The sequence below is a fragment of the Corvus kubaryi genome, unplaced genomic scaffold (genome assembly GCF_017639235.1).
Source record: "Corvus kubaryi isolate FWS band 111438036 unplaced genomic scaffold, C.kubaryi_AGA036_p1.0 129, whole genome shotgun sequence".
Taxonomy (NCBI): Eukaryota; Metazoa; Chordata; class Aves; order Passeriformes; family Corvidae; genus Corvus; species Corvus kubaryi.
Genome location: NW_024580664.1, coordinates 3,524,980 through 3,546,355, shown reverse-complemented (window position 1 = coordinate 3,546,355; position 21,376 = coordinate 3,524,980). Strand labels below are relative to the sequence as shown.

The 21,376-nt window shown below is 46.5% G+C and overlaps 1 protein-coding gene across 2 annotated transcripts; it reads right to left on the bottom strand.

The window, feature by feature from the left end:
• Positions 1-2,019: 2,019 nt before the first annotated feature.
• WDR91 (WD repeat domain 91) lies at positions 2,020-20,707 on the bottom strand. Of its 2 annotated transcripts, none has more exons than XM_042026988.1 (15): positions 20,537-20,707; positions 18,663-18,842; positions 17,460-17,667; positions 16,534-16,616; positions 14,268-14,392; positions 12,169-12,346; positions 11,742-11,900; positions 9,490-9,704; positions 8,900-9,050; positions 7,337-7,431; positions 6,849-7,017; positions 6,037-6,145; positions 4,464-4,576; positions 3,530-3,727; positions 2,020-2,663 (listed from the first exon to the last, which is right to left on the bottom strand). In XM_042026988.1, the coding sequence occupies exons 1-15, from the start codon at positions 20,657-20,659 to the stop codon at positions 2,499-2,501; spliced, it is 2,271 nt and encodes a 756-aa protein (XP_041882922.1). In that variant the 5' UTR covers positions 20,660-20,707; the 3' UTR covers positions 2,020-2,498. The 2 variants fall into 2 exon arrangements, with proteins under 2 accessions (XP_041882922.1, XP_041882928.1); XM_042026994.1 differs by having other exon boundaries at positions 9,490-9,689; positions 20,537-20,703.
• Positions 20,708-21,376: the final 669 nt, after the last annotated feature.

Below are 21,376 nucleotides of genomic sequence, written 5' to 3'. Positions count from 1 at the left end.
CCGCCGCCCGGCCCCGGGGGACGGCGCCGCCGCCGCCCGCTCGTCCCCTGCCGCCCCCATCCAGGCCGGGAGCTGCCGCCGCCGTGCGCCCGCCGCCATTTCCGAGCGGGGCGGTGCCGCCGGGGCGCCTTCCGCCCGTCACGCCGCGGCTGCTTCCCCGCCCAGCCGGAGTGCAGGGGAGCTGGAAAAGCAGCCCCAAGCCGCCCTAAAACCCACGTCACGACAGAGCCCCGCGTCTGATCAGGCGGGGTGGGAGGCGACGCAAGCAGGCAGGCAGCCAGTGAGGCCGTGCATCCCTCGATGTTCCGTCAAGGAGCATCATAGCTCTGAGCCAGCTGCGGAGCAGACGGCACGTTTGGAACGAGACGTGCCAGCCGCCGGGCCCCGGGCAGTCTGGCGGGCCGGGCCGGGCCGGGCCGCCCCGAGCGCTCCGTTACGGCCGCGCTGTGAGGCCCCGAGCGCGCCCGCAGCCTGAGGCCCCCCCTGCAGGGCAGCCGCGGCGGGCCCGGCGGCACCGCTCTGCCGGAGCGGCGGGGGCTCGTGCCGGGAAGAGCGGAGAGAGGGGAGCCCGGACAAAGCACGGGGTAAAAGCTCCTCTAGGAATACAGCATTGTTGAGCATTGTTCTAGCAAAACATGTTCATTCCTTCCCTCCAGGCTTCTGGCACAGTATCCATGTTGTGCTAATGCATAATTTTGCATAGCAGCCTTGGTCTGGAGCATGTTTTATATACTTTCTTTCCCTGGTCGGGGGTTTTTGTTTTGCTTTTAGTCCTACTTATGAAGCAAACCTGAAAGTGGTCCCTCTCCAGACTCTCAACTGACCCTCTGTGAGGGCTGGAAGATAACATCTGGAAGAAAGTAACATCCCTGGTACAAGGCTGGATTGAATGGGGCTTTGGGCAACCTGGTCTAGTGGAAGGGTGTCCGTGCCCATAGCACAGAGTTGGAACTAGAAGACCTTTAAGGTCCCTTCCAACCCAGACCATTCTATAATTTTGTAATTCTAAATTCTAAAACACCTGTGCAATGTAGTCAACCCTGCAGGGTTTGGAATACAGCTGCAATCGTTGTTGGCCTTTTGAGAGGCCAGCAAAGGCTGCCACCTGAGAGCTCTCTAAACTCTCAGACTAACCATGGGAATTCCTGAAGCCAGTTCAAAGTCAGCACTGGATTTGAGGAGACATTACCTCAGAGTGGCATGAAGAGCAGCTGCATCATTAGCATCACATCCCACTGAGGTGGAAACCCTGTACTTAGATGTCAGTCTGCCAGGGGACCTGTTAATCTTGGAAGTCCTTGAACAGGAAGGTGGGGTATCAGATGAGACTGTAGTCAGCAGGAGCAAGATACTGCATGGACAATAGATAGCTGCAGCATGAATATGCTTGTAGTGAGGATTTCAGTATCCAGCAGTGTTGCCCTTGAACAGCTGTCTATGAGTATGGCTACCCATAGGGCTCATAAATGGCTGTTCAGTTTCAGCAGAGTGTATGCTCTGCCAAGGAACAACAGTACCATAAACTCCCAGAACAGGCCAGGGACATAAGCAGCAGAAAGCTCCATGGCAATGTGTAAGCAGATGAAATGTATCTGCTTACTCCATTCAAAGACTATGCAATACCTGAGCACAGCACTTGCCCTGATGTTGGGGGGCTTAGTGGGAGACAGCTCCAGTGACAGAGCTCTATATAGGGCCAGACTGGTTCTGGCCTCCCTCCTCCTATCCGCCATCAGGTAGCTGCTAGGCATTATGGAGCTTCTGAACTCCAACGCAAATATTTCAAAGTTGGACTCAGGATTTCTGCTCTAGTTAGTAGCAGAGACCTATGGCAAGGTAACACAATACATCCAAACAAGAGTTATTTTTGTTCCTGGATGTCTGGTTCACCCTGGCGTGGTGCTGGAAGCACTCATGAAAGCACAAGGGCCTTTTTTGCGTGCAGGAGACTTGGCACATCACTGCCCTAGCCACCCTCCATGTTTTGCAGCAACTGCTCGACAAAGCATAGAGCTCAAGTGCAAGGGAATATTTTCTTTTTATGGAAAAAAAGAAACCAAATAAAAAACAAACTAACAAAATCATAACAACAAATGTTATACCCAAAGAATACTCTGGTTTCTCATCAGCCTTTCCAGTTTGAGTCATCTTATCGTCATGCACTGTGCTGCCTCATGCTTGCTTTCTCCAGCCTCACCTTCTGCAAAACCCTGACGTGACCCCAGCCTTCTACCCACGTGCTACTCAAGACTCCCTAACAGAGGGAAGTCCAGCTGCCTCAATGGATTAGTGGAGACTTATTTTTCAGTGCTGCCACTGATCCAGTCCCATACTGGCATTCTGTTGCACAGCAGTTTGGCAAATGTAGTTATCAAGAGGCAAAAGCTACAATGAGAAGAGGGACTTTGCTTTGCCTTCTCTCCCATGCAGTTTGTTCCTGTGAGTTAACACTGGTTTTGTCAAGTCTATTGCTCTTTCCCCTTTCAGTACTGTCCAGGTTAAGACTTTTGAGCCAGTAAGGTTGTTAATTTAATTTTCCCGTCCATAGAAGCAGTGAGGCAGGTCCCGCAGTCCATGGCTGTGCTCCAATCCACTGTGACAACAGGAGCTCGGTGTCCTCCCAGGGAAAGGCAGCTCTCCAGAACCTTTTCCTCACCATTTAACTAAAAAGAAGGAAAGCATAAGATTTTAAGGAGGTAAGTTTCTGCAGTGGGAGCAGTGCACCTGACAAGACAAGCCAAAGTGTGATAGAGACTCCGAATCTCTAACAGCATGCATAAGTAAGCAGAAAATCAGAGAGATATTGAGATGTGTGTAGCACACACATGAAAGGAAGTTTCCAGTCTCACTAGAGAAGCAGGTGTTCTCAAGCAGCTCAACTTTTGACATCAGCTGAACTGCAGTAATTGAACAAAGCAGGCTAAGAGCACACACTGATGAGAAGCACATAAGCCTGAGATATAGCTCATGTTAGTTCAGGTGCTCTGAGTGCCCCAGATGCAAAGTACAAATGTCATCTAATCTGCTTTGGAAGAGCATGAGCATGTGATCAGTAACACTTGCTACTGAAGCACCGAAATTTGGGCACCCAGAACCATTCAGCCTTACCCTTCATTTAATTTCAGTACACAATAAGGGAAGAGAATCAGGCTGGGTCTAACATAGAATCAGCAGGCACAGAAGGCAGATTGAAGATGAGCACCAGTTAACAATCACACATTTTGCATTGAACTGGCATGCATCCATATATTTAAAAAGTAATTAAAACTTTGTCCTAGGCACTTGGGACACAAAAACCTAAGCTTTAAGAAGGAGCACACATACTCCAGCTACCTACAGAGGACCCAAACACTTGCTGTACACCACACACTGCTAAAGTGCACACTGTGTGAAACTGAGCAGCAACTTTCACAGAGCAAAGATGAGTAGGTGCTGCTTAAGAACTTCCAGTGGCTGATGTTGCACTCTCACAATTAACAAAAGCTTGTATGGATACTTAAGAGTACTCTCCACCACTTCTGAGACTTACCTTGAATATTACTCCCCCAGTAGAAGAGCATGTCAACATGTAATTGCCCTCAGAGTCAAAAGCAAAAAGCCGTCCTCGTGGGAACTGGACTTGCTTGTAGCCACTGTACCCAGACAGAATAAAAGGACCTGTAGCTTCCCTGGGAAGGTCATACTCAGACACCTTCAAGCCAATTTTGTGGATATTCCACTGAATAAACTGGAATGAGAAAAAGAGATGACAAAAGCCCATAATGAAATTAACTGGGATGCAAGCAGAGTCACCTTTTTTTGCTTTTAAGTCAAGTAGGTATTCCTCACAAACAGAACAGGGCATTCTGACATCTGTATCTAAGTGGCTGTATTAATAAAACACAGACTGCAAACGCTGTAAGAGTGCCTAGTATCCAGGCAAAGATATGCCCTGCCTTCCACTAGCACTACTGCCTATGTGTCCTTCCACATTGCATGCAGTATTCTGGTGAGAACTTGCTTAACTCCTCAACCAAGGTCCCTCCCTGAGCCACACCTCTACTGCTGAAGGCTATGTAACTGCAGAAACTGAATTGTTTATTATAAACAACAGGGAGCTGCGGACAAGGAGATATATGCAAAGTGGTCAAGGATCTGCTTCCCTGTGAATCCCAGATCTCAAATGTGGTGATCTCAGGGGCAGAGAAAGGTCATCCTCACATGGACTATCTAGGAAGGGGATGTCACCAACAGCAGGATTTGCACACAAGGTCCGAGACAGCTCCAACTATTAATACACTTTTCAGCCACTCTCTCTGCAGATAGCATGGAGCAGGGTGGTACTGCACACCTAGGATTACAGTTAGCAGCCCACAGATCATCCAGGATCTGAGTGTATTTTTATGCTTGTCCTCACTATATGGAGAAGACTCCAGAAGTGATCTCCCTGCCAGCTGACCAGTAGGAAGTCACCCATAGCCTACCTTGCCATCCTCGCCTATGCTGTAGACTGTGTTCTCATCATAGCTGAACTCGACGGAGTAGACTTCCCCATCATGTGCCTTCCAGCTCATGGCGCACTCATGCTGCTGCATATCTGAGGGGAGAACAGTACTGAACACTCCTTGTACTCACACAGAGCTGAGGTGAAGAGAGGGAGGCCTTTTATGTTCCCAAGCTCTCTGTGACAGCCCTCCAAACCAGCCTGGGGGAGCCCAATCCAGTTCCCAGCCCCCTGTGCCTATACTCCCACACATGGCTTTCACTTTGGCCACAAAAATCATTGTATCTACTCAGCTTTACAGGGCTGCTCACACACTCACTGTCAACTGCAAACATTTTGCATCCAAGCACTACTGGCACTCCTCCCTTAGTAATCCTGCCCATCCTCCCAGCTGCTGACAGCTCTGTCGTCCCAAAGACCTGCGACTGCAGCCTCGACCTGTGCCAGAAGCAGATTCTCCATTCAAAGGTAAGAGGCATGAACTGCCTTTATTGCAAGCACAGGCTGAAGAGGACAAAAACCTGAGAAAGAGAAATTGCTCACAGAAGTAGGACTGATGTGAAGCCCTTGCATTTAAATGTGAGGTCTCACATTAATTCCTTTCCACACAACTCAGCCTCTAGTGGTACTGCTACCTGACACAGCCCAAGACCACACAGCTTAAGGGCAAATTAACTCTCCTCTTCAGCAGGAGAGAAACAACAAATCCAGCAGTACTACCAGGGTCTCCAGCCAATGTCCTCCAGAAAAAGTCTATGTCAATTCACTCCTGAGAGCTCCTGTGGAGGAGAGACAATAGCTTCCACCTTGGTCTTCAAGCATATCCCACAGCTGCCTCCCTGCTGGCAGAAGGGTACTAGGGGCAGCCAGCTGAGGACTAGGGGCCACCTCACTACTCAGTTTCACAGAATCACGTAAGTTAGAAAAGACCTCCAAGATAATCAAGCCCAACTGTTACTTTAGCACTGCCAAGTGCACCACTAAACTATACCCCTAAGTGCCACATCTACAACATCTTTTAAATACTTCCAAGGATGGTTACTCCAGCACTTTCCTGCCTGCTCCAGTGCTTGACAATCCCTTTGGTGATGGAAGTTTTCCTAATATCCAATCTAAACCTCCCCTGATGCAGCTTGAGACTGTTTCCTCTTGTCTGATCCCTTGTTACTTGGGAGAAGGGACTGACACCCACCTGGCTACAACCTCCTTTCAGGTAGTTGTAGAAAGCAGTAAGGTGTCCCCTCTGTCTCATTTTCTCCAAGCTAAAGAACCCCAGCTCCTGCAGCTGTTCCTCATGTGCTCCAGACCCTTTACCAGCTTTGGTTTTGCTCTTTGGACACGCTCCAGCCCCACAATGTCTTTCTTGTAGTGAGGGGTCCAAAACTGAACATGCTGTTTGAGATACAACCTCAGCAGTGCCAAGTGCAGGGGGACAATCACTTCCCTTGTCCTGCTGGCCATGCTATTTGTGATACAAGCCCGGATGCCAGTCTTGGCCACCTGGCCTCACAGCTGGCTATCAACCAATGCCCCCAGGTCCTTTCCCACCATACCAAAGAGACGAACAATCCCATCTGCAGCCCCGGTGACCAGCAGGTTGCCATTGTGGTTGAAGGCTGTGCAGTTAATAGCAATGGGCTCAGGCTCCAGGGAGAACTGCAGCTGAAAGGGAAAATTTGCATTAATGCTGAGAAATGGAGCTGGGGGGGCTGAAGAGCTGAACTCCAGGGGAAGGAAGAAAGAAAAGACAGTATTTAGTAACAAGAACTCTGGTTTGGAGCCCTATACCTCTAATAACTACAGACTTCAAGGTCTGGCAGCGGCACTTTAGTGTGACACTAAACCAGCAATTCATCTCAGCCAAGCCATCGCTTTCTCAGCCATGGCCTCAAGGTTGCAAAACCAGCTTCTGGCAGGCATTAGATTGAGTATGTTGCTTTCTCCTACATGTCAGGGACAGCACTTCACTTAAAAACAAGGAAGGCAGGGGAAACAGCAGCAACAAAACCCCTTCAGTATAGCTCAACTGGAGAAAGCCTGAGCAAAGCATCAGCCAATCCACTCAGGATATTTCCAGTCACAAACTGTGCAACCAGGATAGAAACAAGGCCATGGACTATTCTGAAGAATCCCTCATAAAAACCCCAACGCACCAATAAAACAAAAAAATTTCACCCAATCCAGCAGCTACTTACATTATTTATTTTTATCCTGAATGTGACAGAGGGGAAAGGAAGAAGGAGGAAAAAGAAGGGTGTTGAAAAGAAAGTCAGCAAAATTTAGAAAGAGGGCTCCTACACATTGAAACAGAAGACACTCATTCTCAGCAAGCAGACTGAGAAAGGAAAAGAAACCCAGCAAGTACCTGCTGCTTCATCGTTTTAGTGTCCCACAGTAGCAGCTTCCCAGGAACTTGGTTCACACTTTTGCCCCCAGAGTTGATTACTGAGAAGTCAATGTGGGAGATGGGGCTCTGGGCTGCTGCAGAGCAGACAAAGGAGGCACCACTTGGGCTGCAGGCAAGCGAGAGGATCCTGAAACACAGGCACATGGTCTGAATCACCTCTCTCCTGCAGCTGCCTCAAGCAAAACACTCACCTACGAGCTCTCCCATTAAGACCCCGCAAGACAAGGTGCACTGTAAAGGAGGGCAGGATTCATGTGCTTAGACATATTTTGAGTGTCTCCCATTTAACTGAGCAGTTTTACGCTGCTCAGGCAGGGACTGCCCTCTAGATGAAGGCTGGATTGTCCTGCAGTTGCAGAAAAGCAGCAGGAACATTGAGATGTTCACTGTTAAAACCAACACAATTTATTTATATTTATATATAAAAATCAGTATTCCAGAGTTACCTGGGCATGTCTTCATCAATGCTGATTTCACAGAGATTCTTCTTTGCTTCTGTGTCATAAAGACGAACCGTCCCAACCCCACTGCCAAGCAATAGCTTGAAACCAGCAGGGAGATGGAAAGAGTGTGAGTGAACAGTACAATGATGCTGTCCAACAACCACCAAGACTTAATAATTTTTTTCTATCTATCCTTTCAGACTAAATATTACTTCATTATGGTACATCCTGTCTTCCTGTGCAATCATACTGAGTAGGACTACCCCAGAGCCACAGAAGTCAGAGCTAAAACCCTCCCTTCCAGTGAGAAAAAGATCTAATAGGCTCCAAGGCGGCATAAATGCCACTTCCTAGATCACAGCTCAACATTATAGGATGCAAAACATGGATGGAATCTCAATATCTAGGGGCCAAGGACAGAGAGGCTTAAGATTGTTAACTGTCTGCTAAAGAGAAAATCAAGTGGAAGCCAACTCCTTTCACCCACGGGAGGATGAAATCATCCAGAAGAGCTCACACATGCTTTATCAGTGGTGTTACAATTTCAATTAAAATTTAAATCATAGAGAGATGCATTATAAAAGAAAAATCGAGCAAGACAGATCTTTGTCACTTCAGTTCCTAGTTTGCTGATCAATCCCACATGTATTTCAGAATGAAGAATCTTTCTATTAGCAAGAAGGAAATAAATTCCACAAAGCAGAAGAAACATCATCACAACAAACAAAGCACAAAAACTGCATCAACAGCTTGCTTTCTAAAAGCAAAAGAAGAGATGAGCTGTAGCACCAGCTCTTCACAGGTGGCATTTTGGGGTTAGCAAGCCACACATTGTCAGTGCCAAAATGGGAAAAATGCCGCCTCATTTGCAGGCCAGCCTTCTCATACAGCCCTGTATCTGCCAAGGGAGGGCATGAAACACTAGCAACAGTTCTAGGACTCAGAAGAATGCATATAATTTAAGGGTCCTCTCTAGTAACAGAACTAGAGAAAAAGGGATATAGGAAACATTTAAACTGCCATGTTATTTAAACAAGCTCCTTATGCACACACAAACCCTCAGCTCTTAAGACAACAGTCTAAAACTAGCCATGGAGCTTTTTTCACACCTGCACAAGTAAAATGCCACCCCCACAACCCTGTTTCCCCCTCTCTGCTGCTGGCTCGGGGTATGAGTAAAGCTCCACAGGTCTCTGCTGCAGGCCTCCCACAGGCTGTTGTACTCAGTTGCCTCTGCCTGTCTTTACAAGTTGCTGCGTGATCTATGTGAAGTCAGGCACTTCTCTCAAAGGAACAACTTCTATCCTGCAGCTGTACCCACACTGCAGCTTGGGAATTTCTGTTTCAGGGCAAGTGGTGGTGAACTCCTTGCTCAATACAAAGCATACACTCCCCACTCTAGTTTTTCTTAGACCCTAGAGGCTTTGGTTCCCCGTGTCCCACTAAAAGTGGAAACTAACCGCTGCCTCAATCTTATCCACAGTACAGCTGTCTAGAAGTGAACATGCAACACGTAGCAACACAGCCCCAAATCATCTGCTGTGCTTCCACATGCAGACTACTCACCAGCCGATCACGCTTGGTGGCCCATTCCAGGGACAGCAATGGAGATTTGGAAATGGATGAAGCTTTAGTTTGCATTATGGGGTTAAAAGACCAGACTTTGATGACCCCATCCACGTCCAAGCTGGCCACCCTCCGTCCAGAACAATCAACCCTGTGTGTAGAATGAAACTGTTGGGATATTTTTCTGCTTCAAATTCTTAGATGCAATCCGCTAATCCTTCCTTTCCTGGCCACACACGAGTTCCTTCTGCAGGAATCAGAACTTCTTTGCACCACTTCCTGTTCTTCACAGTAACTGGCACAATGAAGGGCACTAAGCTCCAGACGTAAAGCATAATGCCCTTAAGCAATACCATCCTGCTTTCCAAGGGAGTTTCTTCCTGGCTAGCATTGCCCAGTCACAAAAATCTCTGTCCATTCTCACTGCACAAGCTACATGCTATTTTCAGTCACACCAGCTTGACTGCCCTACAACTGAGAGCACATGTCCAACGTGCTGGACAGAACAGAGACTGGAAGAAAGAGGCCAGACACAGCTGATCCTCCTGCAGAGGCTTCTACAAGAGAGCCCTCTTCTGCCAGTGCATTACCTGCAGTACATGATGGATGAATGGTGCTCCCCATACTCCTCCTGGCTCAGGACGATGAAAGGCTGTTCCTGCCGAACCCCCACAGCCTCTGCACTGCTGCCAGGAACTTTGGCTGAAGTCTCTGCTTGCTCAGCATGCAGATCTGAGCATGGTTCTGCCTCAGCTATGCTAGTATCTGTTTTCTTCTCAGCACTTTGGCCCTGAAGGAAGAAATCCTGTGTGAAATACAAGGAAGCAGCTCCATATCAAGCTCCTCAGCTATCCCAGCCTGCTGGGAGAAAAAAAAAAAAGAAGCTGCAACAAAACAGAAGCATTGTCAGCCCAACACTCCTTCTGTCAGGGACCTTTCTGAGCACAAGGACCATGTGTTGCACAATTGCACTATTTTATATGACCTGCTTAGTTGTTGAGTCCCTTATATCCCCCTCCATGTGCCCAGCTATATACTTTCCTGTAAGAATTAAAGGAACCACAATATTTCTAGCATACTTCAGCCAGAGGTATATCAGAGGTCCATTTAGATGGGCCATTAGAGCACAGATTCACAAGTAAATCAAAATATTTCAAGGAATTCTTGTCTTCGGCAATGTAAGTTAAGTCTGTATACTATGCAGTTCAGCAAACCTGCACAAAAACTTGTTGGATCTCAAACCCCAGTGGATGGATTATCCTCATCTGCCAGAGATTTTAGACGGTGCACACTGGAGCCACCACTGCAGCCAACTGACTGATGACAACAGTAGAGCTGACACATGAGTCCAAAAGCTTAAAACCCAATCTGACAGGGCAGACAGAACAAACGGAGTTTTAGGAGGTGAAAGTATCTGGATGAGACAAGATCTGCACGGCAGAAATATCTGGAAGCAGCTTAGTTTTCTCTTGCCACCAGAAGCTGAACAAGAAGCAGATACAGCACATAAGGAGGTAAATCACCTGCTAGCATTCTTTTGATAAGAAAACTAAGTGTCCCTAAATGGTATTGGTATTGATGGATTTGAATTCCTGTTCTGTAACACATGCTTGCCTAATTTACAGTAGCCTCACATCGTAACCAACAGATCAAGCATTGAATAATCAAATCATCTGAAATCACAGAGCTGGAAAAGATTGGGAAATAAATCCAAGAATTATTCTGCTAGTTAGTGTGGGGAGGTAACAACCAGTGAATGACATTCACGTGAAAGAAACAGTGCCACCTTTCAGTTTCCTTTTTGCTCACATGCTTTGAGTACAAGAGAAAGTTAAAGAGTATCAAGCTTCACCAACAGCACAAGAACCAATCTTTACACAGCCCAAAAATCACTGCCTTAACCTGGAACATCATAGAAAAAGGAAAGTCAAAGGAAACTTACTGGGAAATTGGGCTTTGCAATTTTCCAACCAGTGCTGAAAGTGTTTTAGATGAAGCATGAAGAAAAAAGTTCTCTCAAGGCCTTGAATGCTGAGTGAGAGTAACATCTCTTTAAAATAGCACTCCCACACACAGAACGGCCACACATTGGCCAATGGGCAACAGTCCCTCAGCACTGTCTCTCCACACGGCAGAATGTCTCATACAGACAAAATAACAATGGCTGAGATGCTGCCTGTGCTCTGTATTTTTTTTTGACAACATGGCTGCTAAAAGCCAGACAACACACAGGTGAACAGAAGTAGTCTGCTGACCTTCAGCAGTTAAAATCCAGGACACAGTTTTATTGTTTCATTAGATTTTAAAGCAGGGCACACCCCCAGGCAAAACTGCAACAATAAAGTGCAAAAAACTCCAAAAAGAAAATGTTGCTAAGAAAGCAACTTCCACTCCTATCCAGGAAAATTTTCCATTAGTTTTCATCATCCCACACAGAGCCTGCATAAATCAGCCTAGGAACCTACAGGAACAGAACTCACTTTGGTTGAATGAGTGAGCCAAGTTCATTACCACTGAGGAATGGAGATTTTAACAAGATATTGGAACACAACCATTAAAAGTGAATGAAACCTTAATGAAGCCTCAGGACCAGGTTGTTGAAAAACATGGAGACAAAGGACAACTCTTCTTCCATTTGAAATGCCAGTACTGATTACCTTCCAGGGACACAGAAACAAACGAAGTGTAGAAGGAGTTGATTAACTACAGACATTAACCTTTGATACAGTTACTTCTGCCTAGCAATTCCAAAGCTTAAAGGAAACACTGGCACTTGTTTCACCACTTAGTTTTACAGAAATACCAGCCTTCTGCTTCCGAGCCTTGCAGTGCTGACCAGTACCTGGAAGGTCCCTTTCGACAACAGTTCCTTCCTTTCTTTCCCATGCTCTTGCAAGCGCTTCTGCCGCTGCTGCAGGGAACTGGACTCGCCTGCCACTAAACCACTGAAGGGGATCTTTCCGTCCTTACAGCTCACTGTTCCTTCTTTTCCTTTGGCACTCTGGAAGGCAGAGAAGTGATTGGGCAAAGTTATGCTTGTACCAGGCTGCAGAACAAAGAGCAAAAGCAGCAGCAAAGCAACGAAGCACCTGCAAAGGCTCCACAAGCTCTTAGAAGACAGCCGCTGTTCTTGTGCTGCATTCAGGCCCAGCATACGTTTGCAAGGCAGGAAAGGACATTTAATTTTTCAGGTGCAAGCAAAACCTTGGAGCAGTGCCATGCTGCAAGTTAACTCCTTGGAGACTGAGCAACTTTCAGTTGAGAATTACCTGGTTATTTGTTGGTTCTTTCTTCCCTAGCAGCATATTGCCAGTCTGCGTTGGAGAAGCCCCACTTGAATGGGTTGGTCTGGAAGGGCCCTTTTTACTTTGGGAGAGAAAAGAGGACAGAAAGCCTCCCCGGGACTGAAGAGAATGTGCTGTACTCCTCTGATTGCAGGTCATATCACTAGTGAAAAAAACAAAACACCACCAAAGAGAGTATGAAAGTGTAGCGAGGTAACCTGATCAAAGGCCACCCAGTTAAGTGAAGTGGCAGCTGTTTGAACCACTGGACAACAGATGTTCATTTCCAAGCCAATGCACCACTATGCATTTAAAAACTATTTGAAAATGTCCTGTTAGTGCCTGGAGCAGGTCATTATAGTTACTGTAACCAAAAGCTCACTTCTCAGAGATGCCACTGAGACAGTGAGATCAAACTGTTGCTGAATCCACTGTAAACCCTAAAGCCACCTAAAACTCTTTCCACTCCATCTGGTTTGTTTAGAAAGACCCTAAGGGAAAGGCAGGGGAATTCAGATTTCTGTAGAACTTACTCAGATGGGATTCCCAATTCAAAACATAAAACAGACCTACTTTGAGAGACATTCAGCATCCAGTGTTTCACTGGACACTCTGATAATCAGCAAGTTATGTTCAACAGTTTTACAGCACAGGCCCTCAATATTTCAAAATCCAGACCCAAAGAAAATAAGAGAGTTACAGCCCATTTCCATGATTATAAACACCTCCCTTCTCAATCCACAATGCCAAAAACAGCAGCTGCTTCCCAGAATACAACCATCTGACTTCACTCTGCTACAGCTTCCTCTGAGAGCAGAGTGGCAGCAAGAGGAAGAGGAATACAATATGCTTCACTGTCTCTATCCACTCTTCAAGGATGGAACTGTTCTACCAAACCTGGGCTTTGAGTTAAGCACAGACATGAAAATAAGCAAACAGAACTGGCCCTCAGACTAAGAGACAAGTTGCACACAGAAGAAATATCACTTCTTAGGCAAGTTTTTCTAATTCAAATGGACAAAAATAAATACAGGAATAAATTATCCCATCCCTCATGTCACACATCCATACATGCAGACAGCATCAGGGCTTTCCACATAGTTAAAAAAAATGTATCACAAACTAAACTCTGTAGCCTGTCCTGTGCAAAGACTGCAGAGCCATTACCAAGATAAGTTCAATAGACACTTAAGTCTATTGAATCAGACAGCTTTTAGGTTAAAACATTTTGCGTGCAGTACCTGCTACAACTTCTATCTGTCACCAGCAACAGGATAATTTAATCAATCCTGCTCCTGTCCCAATACAAGTGAAAGAAGCACATGAGAAACTTGAGCCACAGCGTTATTTGTAACTTGTAGTTGAGCTACATATGCTTTCAGATCCTTTTAAAAGAAAGGAAAGAAAAGCCTCAGTAACACAGTGAATCCAAACACACAGACTTGCTTTGCCTGACACTGGGGTAAAAAAATAGCAATCAAAGAAGCTGTATCACTGTGTATGCTGCCTAATTTCCAGAGATAGGCATACAAGAGATGTAGTCATAAAATGCACTTTTAACTGCAGCAAGTTCATGGGGAATTCTGTGCATAACTGAGCCTCACAGAAGAGAAGCTCCTTTTCCCTTGACTTTGCAAAAGCAAGAAAACATCCCTGTGTAACAAGAATCCCTTTGGGTCATACAGTAACAGTATCTACAAAACAACATAGGGCCCTCACCTATGGCACTGTAGGCACTCAGTAAATTGGAATCAAGAGACAGTCCACTTCATTTGAACAATACGCAGGGTACTGTACTGCTAACATGCTAGATGCCCAGAACACCTTGGTGCAATGCTGAGAGCAGAGCAGAATCATTTCCATGTGTGTTTGGGCTCTCACTGGTTTGCAAGAACTTCCCAAATGATGGGAGAGACGCCTGTCATGAATTCCATTAAACCTACTTAGGTCACCATAATTTCTGCCAGGATGTCTTTCTGCATTGACTCCCAGGGCAGGGGACAAGGAAATGACCCTCCAGGAACCTCCTTGACCTAACAAAAGCAGCAAAGCCTGTCCCCAGCTCTTCTCCTGCAGGCACTTACAGTTCAGAGTCCCCTAGTCGATCCATGTTGGCCACATATGCAGGCAACTTGTGATGCGTAACTGTTTGTTCCACCTCCAGTTCCTCTTTCTTCATGCGGGAGGATTCAGCCTGCAGAGCAAACAGCTACAACACGAGAAAAGAGCCAAGTGAACACAGGGTCACTGAGATTCACCTCCTTCCCACTCACTGAAGTTGTTTATTCCTTTTATTTCAACAGCCCTGGAAGGGTGGGGAAGGAAAAAAGTTGCTCTGACCGGCTGAGCACCACATCAGTCCAATTAGTCAAAATAACCGGTACTTTACGCACATGAAACTGAAGCCACTTAAAACCCTTCACTCCTCTCCTCGGGCTGTAGCTGTGGGGACATTAGTGGTGCTGGGAAACAAGAGCTGGGCAGGGCAGAGCTTACCAATCCCTCTCTGTGAAGGCAGTTTGAGGCTAGGGCAATGCAGGCACGGAGCCTAGAAGGTAATCTTCTTCCCACAGCCAAGGGTTTGGTGAACTGGCAGGGTGCACCAAGGTCACCCTGAAATCCAGGTCCATACCCTGTGCAACTCCTTCCCAAGCATGACAATGAGATTTATCTCCACATTATGGAGAAAGAAAACTGTCTCTTTTTCTCCTCAGCAGAGAGGAACCTCAGGATGCAGCTTTCTGGAACAGATGTGGTTTATGCCTGTGACTCTTATTCACACAAAGAGTTCCTCAGGCTTTTCTGCTTCTGTACATTTGTTTTTCAGACATAATTCTTTTTCTTTTTATCTTGTATTTAAGGAAAGAAAATACAGGAAGAAAAATGAGCTTTAGAAATCTAGCTTGCTATTTATGTATTTGCATTGTTCCAGCAGCATAAAACAGAATCAGTACTTAATTTCCGCTACCATAAAATTCAGTATTTATTCACATCTTTTTTTAAAACCTGTATTCTATAGGTAGCTGATTCCTCCTCTGACCCGAGGAGTTCTCTAAAAGGGAAAGTCTAGTTTTAGCTCTATTTGCCAGAAAACTCTTATCCAGACTGCAAATGATATCAACCAACATGCAGAACACCAACCATAGCTTTAATTTGACTAAAAGTAAAGAATACAAAATTGGAGGAAATAAAAGAGCTCCATTTCAAAAATTTCTATTTCTTATCCTGCTGTCCCTATTCACTGACCATCTTTGCAGAACCCTCCTGTCAATGTCTGACTGAACTAGCTCCATACAATACAGTGACAAACCTCAGGTTTTTTCCCCCAAAACTGCCTCCTTTTTGAAATCAATGATTCTATTTTACTTCAATTTTTAGGATAGTGTTGAACAGCTATTAAAACAGTAAAAGCAGAAAGCACAACATACAACAATGTTTTGTAACACAGGAGGCAAAGCACAAACTTTACTGAAGTATTTATACAGAAACAGCTTTTATTTGGTATGTCTGAGGAAGTGAAATTAAAGTTCCGCTTACATGAATAAGCCTTCCTACTTGTACGTGAGCATCCACATGTGATCTATAGTTTAGAAAGTTCTTAAACTGCAGATTTTATAAATCTAATAGGAAGTTATACTCAGAAATGACTGACCCATGTTACACCCTCTCCTAAGTATCTGCTGATGATACTGTCAAACACAAGACATGAAGCTGGGCAATATTTTGTCTGAACCAATTGACCCTTCTTATGGTTTACTGTAAGATCTAGAATTGGGAAACAGACATTCACATTTCCATTAGTTGGTCTAAATTGCTTTGAGTGCACATCAAACATGGTGAAGTAGTCATTTCAAAAGTAACAGTTCCTGGTTCTTTGCCAGAACTTACTGCCCGTTTCTATAGCTTCTATTGCTCTATCAGCTAAAACCTGGAAGTGACGGAATACTATTCACAAAATCAGCCATACACGCCTTCCAACCCAACCCATTCTATAATTCTATGACATACACCCTTAACCTACCACTAGTTTCACCTTGTTTTGGCTTTGCAGTGTAACAGAAAAGGAGTTTGTATAGTATTCAGTCACCTGTCAGACAGCACAGGGAAGGGGGACAATCACCTCCAGCAGAGGGACGGGAATACCCTAAACACACATTTCACAATATGATCACAACCTTAAGCTTGCTGGAGACGATTGAAAGATAAATCAAAATAAAACAGCACACTTAAAGAATCTGCCTTTGAATAACTGCACCAAACTGAACAGTTACAATATTCTCGAACTGATGGAACCAATTTTACAAAACTCACAGCATCAGTCAGCAGCTAAAAAGTGATCTCAGTTCTGACCTTATGCCGCAACGATTCATTTTCTTCTTGTATGAGACTGCTCCTGAGACATTCAGCTTCAAAGTTCAGTATGACTGGAACTGGTAAGCAATGTTAAAGAAAATCGAGGCAGTAACTTGTGTGCACCTGGCTTAATTCTAAAAGCCAGCACTCCATACCAGCTGTTTACCTGTAAAAACAAAGCTGCCCAGTCCATACAATCAGCAAAAAGTATGTGCATGACCAGAAGATTAGCAACATCTTAATTCCTTAAGTCAACTTTTTACTTTGCTGTTGCACAAACTATTTCATGTGGACTTTGCAAGGATTTTTAGATTATTTCTTTTTAGAGTCAGAAGTGGAGGACAAGACAGGTTCTGTTACTGCTTTACTGTACACTGAAGAAACAGTTCAAGATGAGCTGTTTTCCAGCTGCAGCATAAGCCTGCCCATCAACAAACGAGTAAGACAGAACTCTGTAGTGTGGGGCAAAACACTTATTTCTGCCAACAATCAACTGCTCTATTATAATGAGCTGTCACTAGGCAATGTTGTGAACATAATGTACCCAAAGAAGGATCTAAGAGAAGATGCCAGTACAGTCATGGACTATGGCCCAAGGTTGTATGCCTGTTTGTACTATGTCAAGCAAAGAGTAAAAGCATTTCAGAACAAGATGTGCACAAGATTTCTAGTCACTAGCATCGGGATGATTCAGCATCAGCAATGACCACGATTGTTTGTGCCCAGGGAATACAGCATATCATCAGATAATTGAGCAGTAACTATTCCAACATCCTCTGGTAAACACCAGCTTTCTATTAAGTCTTGGCTATAAAAAATCACCTGAAAACAGGAAGTTCTGTAGTACTATATTCTTGGCATGACTGTTAACAGTATAACACCAGGGCAAGGGAGATTTAACTATTAGTTGCAAAAAAGGATATGCATGCACTGAAATAAGACGCTCAGGAAGTTGTGCAGGGACACGATGAACGTATCTGCCCACTGGCGTGAGAAATAGGTGGCAAAGGTGGGGTTGGAATCTGGAGCAGGGAGGAAGGGCAGGACAAACCAATCCTTCCACTCTGCCTGGTTCTGGAGCTCGGAGGCCAGCTTGAGGAAAAACTCTTGCGCCTTGTCATTGCGGCCATTCTGAAACACAGCAAGAAGAACAGGGCTCACACTTCCGTTAGTGCCACCAGGTTAGGTCTAGGAACATTTGCTTTTTGTTATGAACACAGTAACAACTACTTTCACCATCTGACACAACAAGTGGTTAGTTAAACATTCATCAGGAAACAAAAGAATCCCAAATACACTAGGAAAAGCTCACAAATGCACTTAATCCAACCTTGTTTCTAGTCACCACAATCCTGTTTAAAGGCTGAGACCAATTGAACCAAACACATTGATTTCCAGTTAAACCAGTGCAATGAGACATGAGCATTCTTATACAGGACCAAAGTATAATTCAAATTACTCAAGTCTACAGCAGATGCAGCCTGAAAAGGTTTCCATCTGACACATTATTCAGACAGGACTGTCACACCTCAGGGTAAGCACATGGCAAAACAAAACACGAAAAAACACACTTTTAGAAAGATGCATTAGATTTTGACTCCTCCACCAACACCCATCATTAAAGATCTTCCATCAGGGAATGGAATCAAGAAGGAAGAATCAAGGGGAGAACATACTCCACTGACTTTACAAGGTTTGAACAGAAAAATCTCTGTTCCATTTTAAGCTCATTCTTTTCTATTCAAAGCAAGCAAAAAGACATCCATTTTCTCTCCCATATTTCCTTGTTCCAGTTTGAACCTCGTCTTCTCTGCCAGTATCCAAGTTAACTGAGCAGGACTGAGCTAGCAGTACAGCTGTCCTTTCTGAGGGGAATCTGTCTTTATGGGAGTGTGACTATCTTGCTCCCAGAAAACCATGTTCCCCTCTTGCCTGAATTTCCCTATCCTGCACACAAGCTTGTCATGTGAGTCTGCATCAAACTCCTTACTACACTCCTGACCATGACATATGAATTGCTTGTTCCTTATCCAGCAGGCCTGTCAGAGGCTCACACGGGTAGTTTATTGCTTTGGTATCAGAAACCAGGATCTTTATAAAATAGAAGCCTAACAATCAAGTACTACCTGAATAGCATGGACAAGGTAATATCGGAATAAGCTGGTTTTGAGCTTGTTCACTGTTGGCCGATAGACGTCTTCCAAACGGCTGAAAAGGCGTCGGTCCAGATAACTCCAGTAATCCCGCAGGGCAGCCAGATCGTAGCTCTGAACAAACTGCTGCAGCTGGTCCACTATCTTATCCACCTAAAGAGGGCAAACCAGGGAAGACTTCAGTCACGTGAGGGCTCTTGAGACACAAGACTTTCTGTAACTTAGCGCTGAGAAGCTTTAACTGCAGAAGTAGTACAATACAATCCTTATGCATTAGCTATTTCCTAATCCCAGAAATACTCTGCATTTTGTATTAGCATTCTTCCACTCCACAGCACTTTTCAAATGAAGGGAAAAAGAATATGATAGAACATAGCCAAACAGATTTTGACAGAAATTGACATTTTGTTGAACCCAATTGACGGGCGTTTTTGCAAATAAGCACAGCTTTCCGCCTCTTTTAAAAGTCAGTTGATAATAAAAGTAATAACGTGATTAAATGTTGAGAACTCAAGTGCAGTACCTGAAAAAAAAAGGCGTTATTTTTAGACTAAAAGAAAATACCCCTGTATTTAGCCAACAGAAAGAGGAAGTCAGTTCTGCTTTAATGCAATCTTTGAATTACCTTGATTTTTAATAACATCATCTACTAACAAGGCAGGCATAAAACTTTGCAACAGGATTTTTTTTTATCATTATGTCTCTTTGGAAATCATTTCTGCAACATGAATAAGGCAGAATGGTGGTGTGGGAATAGATTTTCTTGTTCAGTGGTTTCTGATGGCCAAGACAGGCATCAAAAAAAGAAAAAACTGCATCCTCTATAAAATTAAACTAAGGTTGTTTTGTATGTGGTTTGTTCTCCCCTCAACAGTTAGTATCTTAGGACATACCCAACTTTTATCTCTGTGGCTTCCTGCAGATATAGAAAACTGAAGTTTGTGACCCCAGCAGACCCTTCTTGGACAATAATTCCAATTAAGTCAGCTGTTTGCCAACTGCTAAACATTAGCAAAGTGCTAGTGTTTTAAAAAATAAAAGCAACATGCTTTATTAATGATAAAAGTAGTGCTTGTATTACTGGTTAAAGAAAACTCTGACTGTTCAAAGCACTACATTCGGTACCCAAAACTGTTGCTACAGGAACATGAAGCTCACACAAAGGCCTGAAACTGTATTTTTGAGACTGGCAAATTGTCTGCCAATTTCCACACGTTAGTCCAGGTAGCTGGTACTCAAGACATACAAACTAAAGAGCAGAGCTATAAATCCGCTGGATAAAAATCTCATGACCGAGAAAAGACGCAGGCAAAGAAATGTCTTCCTGTGGCTGCCCTCTCACTACGCGGTCTCCTCCGTTCTTCGCGACTCGAAGCCGAGAATCCGCTGGTGGGTTACAGGTCGGACGCAGAGTCCACAGCCGGCCAGGCTGACCAGCGGCTGCTGCGAACTGCAGCCCCTGGCTCGGAAGGCAGGCGAGGGGATGGAGCTCCCTGTCCTGCGCTGATGCCGCTCCGGAGCCGAGCGGGAAGGGAGCCTTCAACCGGCTAAAGCCCGCCGCCAGAAACGCCGGCAGGGCGGGCCGGGCGGCTCCGGGATGCGGGGGTCCCGCCTGTGCGGCCGGCCGGGCCCCGGCGCCCAGCCCAGCCCAGCCCAGCGGGCCCGGGGCGGCCGCTCCCCCGGGGAAGCGCGGGGGCTCCGAGAGCTCCCCCCACCGCCAGGCTCGCTGCCCTCGCCCAGCCCCTGGAGCGCGGAGAGGCGCCCGCGGCCCGCCCGGGGAGTGCGTCCTCCCCGGGGGGCACCCGCGCCCAGCACCCGCCCGGAACGGGGACGCAGCCGCCGCTCACCCGGAAACCCTTCTCCCGGTCCGCCTTGATCTCGGCGTCCAGCTGCTTGAGGGCGGCGGTGAAGCCGCGGAAGAGCAGATACTCCCGCACCAGCTCGTCCGTGCGCTCCGTTGCCGCCGCCATGGGGGCCCCGCGGCGCCGCCGGCTCCGTCCGCCCACGGGCGGGGCGGGGCGTGGCGGGGAGGGGATGGCGCGGCCCAGCGCCAGGAGGACTTCAGCTCCCAGCGTGCCTTGCCCGCCCCCTCTTCCCTGCCCCCCGCCCCACGCGCTGGCCTGACCAGCCCGCGTTTTTCCCGCCTTCTGATTGGCCAGCGCCGGGCGCCGGCTGCGTGCCGATTGGCCCTCCGCCACGTGCGGCTCGTGTTGCTTGGCGCGGGCGGCGGGGGCGCGGCGGCGGCCGGGGCGGGGTCCGGGGCGGGGTCCGGGCGGCGCGGCCGGATTGACAGACAGACCGAGCGAGCGATTCCAGAGGCTCCCGGCGCGGCCCCTCACGGGCTTCCCCCGGCCGGCCTGTCCCTCCCGACCTCAGAAGGAGCAGCCGGGGCGGGCACTCTTACCTCTAGGCTGTGCTTGCGGTCGGTAGCGGCGCAGTGGGCGTTAATCCAGTGAAAGGCCGGGAAGGGTTTTCCAGGCGGGCCCCTCAGGCTGTGTCAGGCCGGCGGGGCAGCTGCAGCAGGCCCGGCTGGGCCTGGATCTGGCCCTCTCGTGCAAGTGTATGTCTGGTATCGTTGCCCACATCAATGTCACAGTTTATTGGGATAAAAAAAAAAATCAGTGTTGTAAAGAAGCTTGTCCTTTAGCAACATCGGTGGGAGCAGAGGAGTGCTTTGTGAAGCCGAG